Source organism: Phocoena phocoena, chromosome 4, assembly GCF_963924675.1.
Source record: "Phocoena phocoena chromosome 4, mPhoPho1.1, whole genome shotgun sequence".
In the NCBI taxonomy this organism is placed as follows: domain Eukaryota; kingdom Metazoa; phylum Chordata; class Mammalia; order Artiodactyla; family Phocoenidae; genus Phocoena; species Phocoena phocoena.
In genome coordinates, this window is record NC_089222.1 from 21,192,208 (window position 1) to 21,207,123 (window position 14,916).

The following is a 14,916-nucleotide window of genomic DNA, read 5'->3' on the forward strand; positions in this document are numbered from 1 at the left end:
GTGGAATCTAAAAAAAATGATACAAATGAACTTATTTGCAAAACAGAAAGAGACTCACAGACTTAGAGAATGAACTTATGGTTGGGGGAGCAGGGATAGACTGGGAGTTTGGGACTGACATAAACACACTGCTATATATATATATATATATATATATATATATATTTCTTTTTTTTGCAGTACGTGGGCCTCTCACTGTTGTGGCCTCTCCCGTTGCGGAGCACAGGCTCCTGACGTGCAGGCTCAGCGGCCATGGCTCACGGGCCTAGCCACTCTGCGGCATGCAGGATCTTCCCAGACCAGGGCACGAACCCGTGTCCCCTGCATTGGCAGGCGGACTCTCAACCACTGCGCCACCAGGGAAGCCCCACACTGCTATATTTAAAATAGATAACCAACAAGGACCTACTGTAAAAAAAATTTTTAATCTAATATCAGTATGAGGTCATTAATTTAAACATATTTTATGGATTTCAGTTCACTATAATTATTATTATTATTATTGAAGCTTATGTGGTCTCATCTTTGGCTGGGGGAAGGCTATTCAAGCCTATCCTTTTGATATGACTCCACTAGTAGCTTCCTTGTTGTCTGATATCTTGAACCAGTTCTGCTCCAAATCTGAAATCATCCATTTCTTCAAGATCAGGAAGAGATGATTCTGGGAAGATGGCAGCGTAGGAAGCATAAGGAATGAGTCTCCCCAACTAGAAAAAAACTTCACTGGCAGAATCTGTCTCATGTTAACTATTTTGGAACTCTGAGTCTATTGAGGCTTGCAAATTCCACTGAAGTATTAAATGATGATTTGTGGTTAATTTCAGTCTATTTCACCTCTCAGCAGGGTAAAAGTTACCTATTCCCCACCCTCAGCTTTAAGGCAGGCAGCTGTGCACAATGTACCAGGAGCAGGTTATACCCAGTTTGTGTGAGTCAGGGTGGGCAAAAAGGAACTTGTCCTCCAAATTCTGGGGTTCTGTGATCTGACTGATTGCTGCTTCTGATCTCAGAGGAGCAGAAAAAGAAGCAAGGGTCTTATTGTACTTCCTCCCATTGTTATAAGCTCCTCTCACGCTGGTTAAAGTGATGTACAGGGGATTTAAAGGACCACTGTCCTTTTCTTCTCTTCATTCTTCTCTTATCCCCTTTTGGAAACCATACATTTAAAAACTAGGACATTTAAAAACAAATGCAGGGACTTCCCTGGTGGCGCAGTGGTTAAGAATCCGCCTGCCAATGCAGGGGACACGGGTTTGATCCCTGGCCTGGGGAGATCCCACATGCCGTGGAGCAACTAAGCCCATGCACCACAACTACTGAGCCTGCACTCTAGAGCCCACGAGCCACAACTACTGAGCCCATGCACCACAACAGAAGCCATCACAAATGAGAAGCCCGCGCACCACAATGAAGAGTAGGCCCCACTTGCCGCAACTAGAGAAACCACACATGCAGGAACAAAGACCCAATGCAGACAAAATTTTAAAAATAATAATTAAAAAAAATAAAAGTAAATGCACATATGGGAAATTAGAAAGTCACTGCACATGACCGAGAAAGGTGTAGGCTAAAAAAAGACCTTAAGTTTATACCTCAGGCTGATCCTCAGCACAGAGACAGCCATGACAATTTAAAACAAACAAAAACAAAACCCAGAAAACCTTGGTGAAGGAAGAGAATCTTACTTCCAGACATACCCAATTATTAGATTGAAATGTTTAGTTTTCAACAAAAAATAAGGGATACAGAGAATCTGGAAAGTATGGCCCATTCAAAGGAAAAATAACAAATCTACAAAAACTGTCCCTGAAAAAAAAGACCTGATGGCAGAACTACTAGACAAAGATTTTTAAAACAACCATCTTAAAAATATTCAAAGAACTGGGCTTCCCTGGTGGCACAGTGGTTGAGAGTCCGCCTGCCGATTCAGGAGGTACGGGTTCGTGTCCCAGTCCGGGAAGATTCCACATGCCGCGGAGCAGCTAGGCCCGTGAGCCATAGCTGCTGAGCCTGCGCGTCCGGAGCCTGTGCTCTGCAATGGGAGAGGCCACAACAGTGAGAGGCCCGCGTACTGCAAAAAAAAAAAAAAAAAAAATTCAAAGAACTAAAGGAAGATGTGGAGAAAAATTAAGAGAAAAATATATGAACAAAATGGAAATATCAATAAAGAGATGGGAAACCTGAAATCAAAAAAATTCTGGAGTTGAAAAGTACAATAACTGAAATGAAAAATTCACTAGAGGCATTCAAAGGCAATTTGAACAGGCAAAAGAAAGAATGAGTAAAAGTGACAGTAAGACAATATAAAATATCGACTCTAAGGAACAGAAAAAAAAGACTGAATAAAAGTCAACAGTGTGGGACCTCCCTGATGGTCCAGTGGCTAAGAATCCATCTTTCAGGGACTTCCCTGGTGGTACAGTGGTTAAGAATCCACCTGCTAATGCAGGGGACACAGGTTCAATCCCTGGTCTGGGAATATCCCACATACTACGGAGCAACTAAGCCTGTACACCACAACTACTGAGCCCATGTGCTGCAACAACTGTAGCCCGCAAGCCTAGAGCCTGTGCTCTGCAACAAGAGAAGTCACCACAATGAGAAGTCTGTGCACCACAACAAAGAGTAGCCAGCACTTGCCGGAACTAGAGAAAGCCCGCGTGCAGCAACAAAGACCCAATGCAGCCAAAATATAAATAAATTTTTTGATTTAAAAAAAAAAAAAAGAACCCATCTTGCAATGCAGGGGATGCTGGATATATCACTGGTCAGGGAACTAAGATCCCACATGCCGCAGGGCAACTAAGCCTGCGTGCCGCAACTAGAGAGCCAAAGTGCTGCAACTACAGAGCCCACGGGCTTTGGTGCCCACGCACCACAACTAGAGAGAAGCCCAAATGTCGCAAGCCTGCATACTGCAAAGAAGAGCCCGCACACTGCAACAAAAGATCCCACATGCCGGGGCTTCCCTGGTGGCGCAGTGGCAGAAAATCTGCCTGCTAATGCAGGGGACACGGGTTCGAGCCCTGGTCTGGGAGGATCCCACATGCAGCAGAGCAACTAAGCCCGTGAGCCACAACTACTGAGACTGCGCGTCTGGAGCCTGTGCTCCGCAACAAGAGAGGCCGCGATAGTGAGAGGCCCGCGCACCACGATGCAGAGTGGCCCCCGCTTGCCACAACTAGAGAAAGCCCTCGCACAGAAACGAAGACCCAGCACAGCCAAAATAAATTTAAAAATAATAAAATAAATTAATTAAATAAAAATAAAAAAAAAAAGATCCCACATGCCACAACTAAGACCCAACACAGCCAAATAAATAAATAAATAAATATTTCTTTTAAAAAATGAACAGTGCCTAAAGGACTGTGAGACACCATCAAGCAGGGCAACATACAAACTGTGGGAGTCCTAGAAGGAGAAAAGGGAGAGAGAGTGGCAGAGAGAATATTTAAAGAAATGATGGCTGAAAACTTCCCAAATTTGTTGAAAGATACAAATATATATATTCAAGAAGCTCAACAAACTCCAAGAAACGTAAACTCAGAGAGACCTACACCAGGAAGTACTATAATCAAACTTTTGAAAGACACAAAGAGAGGATCTTGAAAGCAGCAAGGGAGAAGTGACATATCACATACAAGGAATCATTGATAAGATTACCAGCATATTTCTCAACAGAAACTTTGGAGTCCAGAAGGTAGTGAGAGGATACATTCAAAGTGCTGAAAGAAAGAAACTGTCAATCAAAAATCCCATATCTGGCAAAACTGTCCTTCAAAAGAGAGAACAAAATTAAGACATTCTCAGATAAACAAAAGCTGAAGGAGTTTGTTACCATTAGACCTGCCCTACAAGAAATGGTAAAGGGAGTCCTGCAGGTTGAAATGAAAGGACACTAGACAGTAAATTGAAGCCATATGAAAAACTAAAGCTCTCAGTAAAAGTAAATGGCATGGTAAATATGGTAAATACATGGGCAATTATAAAAGCTACTATTATTATGACAAGGATGTGTAACTCCTCTTTTTGTTTTCTATATGACTTAACACATTACTGACCAGGGGAGTTTTATAGAAGCTAACGTCTGTGGCCATCAATTTGTTATGTAAGTGAATACTGAAACACCCGTGTTTGAGTAAATATCAACAACTTTTTTTGCACTTAATGTATTCATTTGAAACTAAAGCATCCTATTATTTCGTTAGAGTGTGACAGGGAGTATAGTAGGCATCTCTGTGCAGGGGAACAGAACATCTATTACAAATACACCATGTTTCACTGCACTTTCCCCTGGAAGAGCAGACTCTACACTATCTGGCAGCATTTTTTTTTTAGTCCTGTGGGTATTATTTCCTCTAGGATATGTTCTTTTATTTTACCTGAGAATTGACAAGGTGGATCTTTGTGCGGGGGCTCTTTTAGAAATGCCACAAGAAGGACCAGGTGCAGGACTACCACTACCTTCACCAGAATGGTGAATGAATGAACTACATTCACCAGTTACCCATTCTCTAGTTACTGCTAACAAAAACTGCTTGTAAGTAATTTTATTTTGTGCCTTAAGGCTACAATAAATTTTAAATGCATTGAATAAACTGAAATTACTCAAATAGAAACCCACTTTCTTATACCATTTTCAAGTTTTCCAGAGGATATTGAAGTTTGCCAGATATTGAATGGATCAATCAACTCCTTTCATACATTATACTCTAATACACAAGTAGGCTGACTTATCTGATGGCCAGTCCTCCTGTCTTCCTTTCCTGTAGATGCTATGGAGGCATCATGAATAGTTGTCACCATGCGGACTAGCTTCTTATCTTTCCATATAAGAATCACTTCTCCCTTCTGTAAGAATGTCATTTCTCCCCACTGTAGATTTTTAGATTTCTCCTTTAATTCGTTTGGTAGACAGGATTCTCTCCTATGGTCCCACAAACTCTGGTTTTATTTTTCAACAATATTTCAGATGTGGACACACTTGTAATAATTGTCTTAGTAAATATGATGCCATAAATCAAGATAAGGTTGTAGGACCCATAATATTGTTTCTTGCAGTTTCTTTCCTTCACCTGTGTAAATCTCAAGGTTGCACAGATATCCGATTTCACTTTCACTAACCATCCTGACCAAAATTTCATGTTTTGTAAGTTTTCTGGGATTACAGGTTTTGAATCTGAGCCGTCCTCTCCACTTTATGATTGCCTCATCAAGTGATAGTTCTTGTTTGGGTATTATAGATCGATTGAAATTTTGGTAGAAAATAATCCAAAAGAGGTTTAACTTTTGAAATTCTGTCTGCAGGAAATGGAGTTTCTGAGTTATCATTAAAGTGAAGAAATGCCATTATTTGTTCAAACCTTCTTCTCGTCATAATCTTTGGAAAGATAGGTGTTTCAAGTAAGGGATCAACCAACCAATATTCTTTCCAGTGTGACTTTCTTATTTGTCCCACCAAAATTATTAATCCAAGAAACTTCTTCATGTCCCTATCAGTTACATCAGTCCATTTTGAAGCCTTCTCACACTTTTTATACGATTTTTCATTCTGTTGGTGATACAAGTTTGTCTGAGAAGTGACCAACTCGAAAAAGTAGTTACCAAAAATTAATTCTGTTATTTCACTAACACTTTGTGGGTTATTACACTCAATAGTTACACCTGACACATCTGTAAGTCTTCTAATTTTCGTGAAATGTTTTCTTCAATCCACTCTTCTGTAGAAGCAAAGCATTCTCCAGCACCATGAGCTTCATTTTCACTTTCTGTATCAGAATCAATCACTAAGGTTTTTTGTCTTTTTGTTGGCCTAATATTCACATCATCTAAATCAGAACTATATTCTGAAGAACTATCATCTTCTGAGACACTAGTATATACGTCACTCGGAAAATCAGAGAAAGTACCTGCATAAATTCATTGAAAAATTCTTCTTCACTCAAAATTTCACAATGCATCATTTTTGAAAATTTTACCATAATAAAATTGCATTTATAATATACACAAGATTGGAACAAAAACTTAAAGGAGCAAAATGTGAATGATAATGACAATCATAAGTTGTATAAAGAACCTTTGATCAATTTTAAGTTCTAACAGCTTGGCACAGTGATGTTAATTGTATCACTCTCTAAAAACATATTGATACATCTCCAGTCAATAACATTTGGGTAATAAAAGACACATTAATAAGTCTCCAGTCAATAATGTGTTAAGAAACAGATAATTTTTAAAAAAACAATCACTAGTCTAAAAGCTAATATTATTGTAACTTTGGTATGTAATGTCACATCTCATTTTCCACCTAATTTAGGAGACTAGGGTCTTCCCTGGTGGTACAGCGGTTAAGAATCTGCCTGCCAATGCAGGGGACATGGGTTCGAGCCCTGGTCTGGGAAGATTTCACATGCCGCGGAGCAACTAAGCTTGTGCACCACAAATACTGAGCCTGCACTCTAGAGCCTGTGAGCCACAACTACTGAAGCCCGCCCACCTAGAGCCTGTGCTCTGCAACAAGAGAAGCCACCGCAAGGAGAAGCCTGCGCACTGCAATGATGAGTAGACCCTGCTCTTCGCAACTAGAGAAAGTCCACGCACAGCAACGAAGATCCAATGCAGCCAAAAATAAAAATAAATCAAAAATAAATAAGAGACTAAATTAATTTAAAATAATTATTAATTTATGTTTTGGGGCACACATGTATAAAGATGTAATTGTGCAACATCGACAACTAAAAGAGGTGGGGGAGTGTTATAATTTATAATGTTAAATGTAATCTCCATGGTAACTGCAAAGAAAACAGTGATAAAATATATAGAAAAGGAAATGAGAAAAGTGAAGAGAAAAACATTTCACTACAAAAAAATCAACTAAACACCAAAAGACAGTAATACAGGAAATGAGAAAAAAAAAAGCCATAAGATATTACTAACAATAGCAAAATGAGAGAAATAATCCCTACCTATGAGTAATCACTTTAAATGTAAATGGGTTAAACTCCTGACAGATTGGCAGAATGAATTTAAGAAATCCAACTACATGTATCTAAAACAGGACCCACTTTAGATCCAGCAACACAAAGACATTGAAAGTGAAAGGATGGTAAAAGATATTCCATGAAAATAATAACCAAGAGAAAGCAAGGGTAGCTATATTAGTATCAGACAAAATAGACTTTAAATCAAAAAAGGTTACTAGAGACAAAGAAGGACATTACATATTAATAAAAGATTCAATACAGCAAGAATATATAACAGTTACAAACACTTATGCACTTAATAACAGATCACCAAAACATATGAAGTAAAAATTGACATAATTGAAGGAAGAAATAGTTCTACAATAGTAGTTGGAGACTTTAACACCCCATTCTCAATAATAGATATAACAACCAGATAGAAGAAAAGTAATGAAACAGGAAGAAAAGTAATGAAACAGGATGTGACACAGTAAACCAACCAGATCTAACAGATTTATAAAGAACACTCTGGGGAATTCCCTGGTGGTCCAGTGGTTAGGACTCTGAGCTTCCACTGCAGTGGTGTGGCCAAAAAAAAAAAAAACAACAACAAAAACACTCTACCGAACAACTACAGAATACACAGTCTTCCAAGTGCACGTGGAACATTTTCCAGGATAGACTATATGTTAGGCCACAAATTAAGTCACCACAAATGGATGAAGTTAGAAATCAATAACATAAATAAAAAATTCATAAATTTATGGAAATTAAATACAACACATTTGTAAATAACCAATGGATGAAAAAAGAAATCACAAGAGAAATCAGAAAACACTTATGATATTAATGAAAATGAAAACACAAAACTTACGGAACACAGTGAAAGCAGTGCTAAGGGGGAAGTTTATAGCTGTAAAAGTTTACATTAAAAAATGTGAAACGTCTCAAATTAACAACCTAACTTTACAACTTAAGAAACTAGAAAAAGAATAACAAACTAAACCTAAAGCTAGCAAAGGAAAGAAAATAATAAAGATTAATTAGAGCAGAAACAAAGGAAATAGAGAATAGGAAAGCAATAGAGGAAGTCAATGAAAGACAGCTGAAAAGATCAACAAAAATGACAAATGTTTAGCTAGATGAACAGAAAAAAAGAGAAGATTCAAATTATTAAAATCAGAAATGAAAGTGGGGACATTACTATCAATTATACAGAAATTTAAACTATAAAACAATACTATGAACAATGGTATGCCAACAAATTAGATAACCAAAATGAAATGGATAAATTCCTAGAAATACAAAACTTACCAAGACTGAATCACAAAGAAATAGAAAATCTCAGTACACCTATAACTAGTAAGGAGATTGAATCAGTAACCAAAAAACTCCAAACAAAGAAAAGCCTTGGACATGGTGGCTTCACTGAGGAATTCTACCAAAACATCTCAAACTTTTCCAAAACATTAAAGAGGAGGGAACACTTCCTAACTCATTCCTGGAGGTTAGCATTACCCTAATATCAAAACCAGACAAAGACAATACAAGAAAAGAAAACTAAAGACTAATATTCCTTATAAGCATCAATGCAAAAATCCTCAACAAAATAACTAGTAAACCAAATTCAGCAGCGTATTAAAAGATTACACACCATTTCCAAGTGGGAGTTATAGTTGGAATGTAGGAATAGTTCAACATATGAAAAGAAATCAACGTATTACACTACATTAATGGAATGAAGGAAAAAAAATATCATCTGAACTGATGCAGAAAAAGCATTTGACAAAACCCAACACCCTTTCATGATAAAAACACTCAACAAACTAGGAATAGAAGGAAACTAATTCAACAAAAGCCATATATTAAAAAGCTACAGTAAACATCATACTCAATGGTTAAAGACTGAAAGCTTTCCAAGATGAGGAACAAGGCAAGGATGTCCACATTCACCACTTTTTTTTTTTTTTGGAGTATAATTGCTTTACAATGTTGTGTTAGTTTCTGGTGTACAACACAGTGAATCAGCTATATGTATACATATATCCCCTCCCTCTTGGACCTCCCTCCCACTCCACCCCATTCTCATCCATCCAGGTCATCACAGAGCATGGAGCTGAGCTCCCCGGGCTATACAGCAGGTTCCCACTAGCTACTTTACACATGGTAGTGTATTTATGTCAATCCTAATCTCCCAATTCGTCCCACCCTGCCCTTCCCCCCACCATGTCCACATGTCCATTCTCTACAACTACATCTCTATTTCTGCCCTGGAAATAGGTTCATTTGTACCATTTTTCTGGATTCCACATATATGAGTTAATATACAATATTTGTTTTTCTCTTTCTGACTTACTTCACTCTGTATGACACACTCTAGGTCCACCCACATCTCCAAAAATGACCCAATTTTTTTCCTTTATATGGCTGAGTAATATTCCATTGTACATAAGTACTACATCTTCTATATCCATTCATCTGTCATTGGACACTTAGGTTGTTTCCATGTCCTGGCTATTGTAAGTAGTGCTGCAATGAACATTGGGGTACGTGTGTCATTTTGAATTATGGTTTTCTCAGGCTATATGCCCAGTAGTGGGATTGCTAGATCATATGGTAGTCCTATATTTAGTTTTTCAAGCCACCTCCATACTGTTCTCCATAGTGGCTGTATCAATTTACATTCCCACCAACAGTGCAAGAGGGTTCCCTTTTCTCCACACCCTCTCCAGCATTTATTGTTTTTAGATTTTTTGATGATGGCCATTCTGACCAGTGTGAGGTGATACCTCATTATAGTTTTGATTTGCATTTCTCTAATAATTTAGTGACGCTGACCATCTTTTCATGTGCCTCTTGGCCATCTGTATGTCTCCTTTGGAGAAATGTCTATTTAGGTCTTCTGCCCAATTTTTGATTGGGTTGTTTGGTTTTTTGATATTGAGCTCCATGAGCTGTTTGTATATTTCGGAGATTAATCCTTTGTCCGTTGCTTCGTTTGCAAATATTTTTTCCCATTCTGAGGGTTGTCTTTTCGTCTTGTTTATGGTTTCCTTTGCTGTGTAAAAGCTTTTTAAGTTTAATTAGGTCACATTTGTTTATTTTTGTTTTTATATTCATTACTCTAGGACGTGGGTCAAAAAAGATCTTGCTGTGGTTTATGTCACAGTGTTTTTCCTATGTTTTCCTCTAAGAGTTTTATAGTGTCTGGTCTATTTAGGTGTTTAATCCATTTTGAAAACTTTTGTGTATGGCATTAGGTATGGTGTTCTAATTTCATTCTTTTACATGTAGCTGTCCAGTTTTCCCAGCACCAATTATTGAAGAGGCTGTCTTTTCTCCATTGTATATTCTTGCCTCCTCTGTCATAGATTAGGTGACCATAGGTGCATGGGTTTATCTCTGGGCTTTCTATCCTGTACCATTGATCTATAGATCTGTTTTTGTGCCACTACCATACTGTCTTGATTACTGTAGCTTTGTAGTATAGTCTGAAGTTGGAGAGCCTGATTCCTCCAGCTCTGTTTTTCTTTCTCAAGATTGCTTTGGCTATTCAGGGTCTTTTGTGTTTCCATACAAATTGTAAAATTTTTTGATCTAATTCTGTGAAGAAGGTCATTGGTAATGTGATAGGGATTGCACTGAATCTCTAGATTGCTTTGGGTAGTACAGTCATTTTCACAATATTGATTATTCCAATCCAAGAACATAGTATATTTCTCCATCTGTCTGTGTCATCTTTCATTTCTTTCATCAGTGTTTTATAGTTTTCTGTGTAAAGGCCTTTTTATTCCATGTAGAATTGGAAGTTCTCACCAAGCAATTAAGCAAGAAATAGAAATAAAAGGCATCCAAATTGGAAAGGAAGAAGTAAAATTACCTCTATGTGCAGATGATATGATTTTATATGCAGAAAACCCTAAAGAATACACACACACACACACACACACACACAGAAAACTGTTAGAATAAATGAATTCAGCAAAGTAGCAGGATACAAAAATCAACATATAAAAATCAGTACATTTCTACACACTAACAATGAATAACCCAAAAAGGAAATTAACAACTCCATTTACAACAGCATAAAAATGAATAAAAACGGCAGTAAACTTAACCAAGGAAGTGAAAGCCTTGTACGATGAAAACTACAAAACATTGCTCAAAGAAATTAAACAGACATAAATAAATGGGAATATATCCTACGTTCATGGATCATAAGACTTAATATTAAGACATCAGTACTAACTAAAGCAATCTACAGATTCAGTGTAATCCCCATCAAAATCCCAATGACATTTTTTGCAGAAATAGAGAACCCATCCTAAAATACATAGGGAATCTCAAGGGACCCTGAATAGCCAATACAATCTTGAAAAAGAAGAAAGAAGCTGGAGAAGTCACACTTCCTGATTTTAAAACTCACTGCAAAGCTATAAAAATCAAAACATAGTGGTATTGGCATATAGACAAATGGAGGAGAATAAAAAGCCCAGATATAGTTCCCCACATTTATTGTCAAATGATTTTCAACAAGAGTGCCAAAAATCCAAAGGGGAATGGTCAGTCTCTTCTTCTTCTGGGAAAACTGTAAAAAGAATGAAGTTGGATCCTTACTTAAGGCCATACACAAAAATTAACTCAAAATGGGGCTTCCCTGGTGGCACAGTGGTTGAGAGTCCACCTGCCGATGCGGGGGACACAGGTTCGTGCCCCGGTCCGGGAAGATCCCACATGCTGCGGAGCGGCTGGGCCTGTGAGCCATGGCCACTGAGCCTGCGCGTCTGGAGCCTGTGCTCCACAGCGGGAGAGGCCACAACAGTGAGAGGCACACGCACCACAAAAAAAAAAAAAAAAAAATTAACTCAAAATGAATCAAAGATCTAAATGTAAGAGCCAAAACTATAAAACTCTTAGAAGAAAACATAGGGTAAAAGCTTCACAATCCTGGATTTGGCAATGCTTTCATGGATATGACAGGAAAGGCGCAGGCAACAAATGTAAAAACAGACAAATTGGACTTCACAAAAATTTAAAACTTTTGTGCATCAAAACATATTGTCAACAGAGTAAACAGGCAATCCATGGAATGGGAGAAAATATTTGCAAATCATTTGTGATAAGGGATTAATATCCAGAATATATAGAGAATTCCTGAAACTCAACAACAAAAATTCTGATTAAAAAATGGGCAAGGAACTTGCACTTATCTAAAGAATATATAAAAATGCCCATAAACACATGAAAAGATTTCAATATCACTACCCATTAGGTAAATGCAAATCAAAACTACAATGAGATACCACCTCATTCCCATTAGGATGGCTACTATCAAAAAAACAGATAGTGAGGATGTTGGTGAGCATGTGGAAAAATTGAAACCCTTGTGCACTGTTGGTAGGAATGTCAAATGGTACACCTGCTGTGAAAAATAGCATGGTGGTTCTTCAAAAATCTAAATGTAGAATTGCCCTTATGATTCAGCAATTCTACTTCTGGGTATATTCAAAAGAATTGAAAGCAGGGTCTTGAAGAGATATTTGTACATCCATGTTCACAGCAGCACTATTCACAATAGCTAAAATGTGGAAGCAACCCAAGTTCCATCAAAAGATGAATGGATAAGCAATATATGGTGTATCCATACAATGGAATATTATTCAGCCTTAAACAGGAAGGAAATGTTTACATATGCTACAACATGGATGAACTTTAAGGACATTAGTTAATCTCAAAAAAACAAATGCTGTATGATTCCACTTATACAGAAAGTAGAATGGTGGTTGCCAGGGTCTTGGGGGGATGGTGAGTTATTGTTTAACGGGTATAACGTTTCAGCTTTACAAGATGAAAAGAGTTCTGTGTGCGTCTATAGATAGAGCTAGGATACTTATATCTGCCTGTCTACTGAAAGCCCTCAAACAGTGACTGACTCAGTATCCCTAGAATACAGATTATGATCTTGAAATGCTATTTCCTTCTTTAAAAAAACAGAGTTTCTTGAAGAAATGATGATTTCAGATTTGGGACAGAATTGATTTAAGATATCAGACAACAAGGAAGCTATTAAAGACTAGTAGGGTCATATCAAAAGGATAGGCTTGAATAGGCTCCCCCCAGCCAAAGATGAGACCACATGAGCTTTGATAATAATAATTGCAATGAACTGAAACACGTAAAATGTTTAAATTCGTGACCTCATACTGATATTAGATTTTTAAAAAGAATTGTCTCAAAAACAATACAAAAAAGAATTGTCTTCAGAAGATAAAAAATCGATTCACTTTCTCAAAAACTGGTAAATAAATGGAAAGAATCAAAACACTTATGTTGCCTTTCCTAAAGGAATTGTACTGCTGCATATTCAAATGATAGATAAAGGACTAATATTCCAACTAATAAGTAAAAAAGCCACAATAGAATACCACTATTTTGCAACCTTCAATGAACAGATATAGGCATCAAGTACAAACAGGTGCTGAAAACACAAAGAGAAACAATGCGACATTCCACACCTCCTATGGTCTTGGCAAGCACCACCTAGAGAATTACCAAAGGGATTGAATCTGAGTCTGATCCAGTCTTGGATCCAGCTACTAATATACAGGAATTACCCAGGGCAGAGAAACATAATTAACTGTACATGAGTGTGCAATCTGCAAAATCCAGACTGTAGGGTATACACGTCAAATGACCCAAGTTCTTCATCAGATAAATTGTAAGAAAAGAAAGGAATAGGGAGAAAACCTACAGATTAAAAGAGATTTTTTTTAAATGTAATGACAAGACTACATTATAGTGCTGAAGAATACAGATTTATGAAAAAACTTTTTTTAACACAAGGAAGCAATTACTATAAAAGTCAGAAGAATGTCTACTAATGGGAGTACACAAGTAGTTGTAATTGGGATGGAGCGAAGTTTTAACACAGCTAGCATGGTTCTTCACCCTGACCTAGGTGGTATCGTCTTTCAGTAATTCATTAAGCTACACATTTTTATGTATGTTCTTTTGTTTGACTTCATAATAAAAATTCACTTTTTAATAAAAAGATTTTGTTAAATAACAATAAAAGCAAAAGGAAAGGAAATACTAACTAAAAGAAGGCTGGTAGAGCCAGAATGCCTAGGTTCGAATCATGGATTCTGCCAGGCAACCAAGAAAGTACTAATCTCTGTGCCTCAATTTCCTTATCATAAAATGAAGATAATAAAAGTACTTAGCTCATAGGTTCTTGTGAAGATTAGGAAAGTTAATATAGAAAGGACAAATAGAACAGTGCCTGGCACACAGAAGTGGTGATCAGAGTTGGTGACCAGCTATCTGTGTTATCTTAAAAAGTTATTTAACCATTCTGGGCCTCAGTTTCCTTAATTGAGTTTAAAAAATCTGATAGGAGGGACTTCCCGGACAGTCCAGTGGTTAAGACTCTGAACTTCCAATGCAGGGGCATGGGTTCGATCCCTGGTTGGGGAACTAAGACTCCCACATGCTGTGGTGGGGTGTGGCCAAAAAAAAAAATACAGTATCTGACAGGATTATGAGGAGGTCAAAATATACATATAGTATTCCATAATTAGCGGATCCTTTCCAGTCTCTCAACATCCAGAGAGAGTTGTCTGTCACATCAGACATACCTCAGTCATAGCACAGTCCTCTTGCACTTTTCACCTGGTCATTCAAGTTGATCTCAATGAAATGATCACTCAGTGACTCTCATATCTGAAACGGGATCTTCATCTAAGTTTCAAAAACATAAAGAGACCCAAATCTTAAAAAGTTCATCTCCTAGTAAGAATGGTCATGTGTTATTCCCAGAACAGGCATCTGTCTTACTGGTGGTAACCACTAAACAGAAGCTGGAACAACTGAATTAGCTAATGGACTCCGATGCTCACCACCACATGCCTTCACCATTGTCTTCTTTCCCCTTATCTTTCCTGTCCCTGCTCTG

The 14,916-nt window shown here is 37.6% G+C and overlaps 1 protein-coding gene across 1 annotated transcript in view; it reads right to left on the bottom strand.

Moving 5' to 3' along the window:
* Positions 1 to 14,916, bottom strand: part of CEP70 (centrosomal protein 70) — an 80,721-nt gene that overhangs the window by 62,758 nt on the left and 3,047 nt on the right. The window contains exon 2 of the mRNA XM_065876056.1: positions 14,600 to 14,702. Coding sequence (XP_065732128.1) covers positions 14,600 to 14,608 — 9 coding nt within the window. The 5' untranslated portion in view covers positions 14,609 to 14,702. The remainder of the gene's footprint in view (positions 1 to 14,599; positions 14,703 to 14,916) is intronic.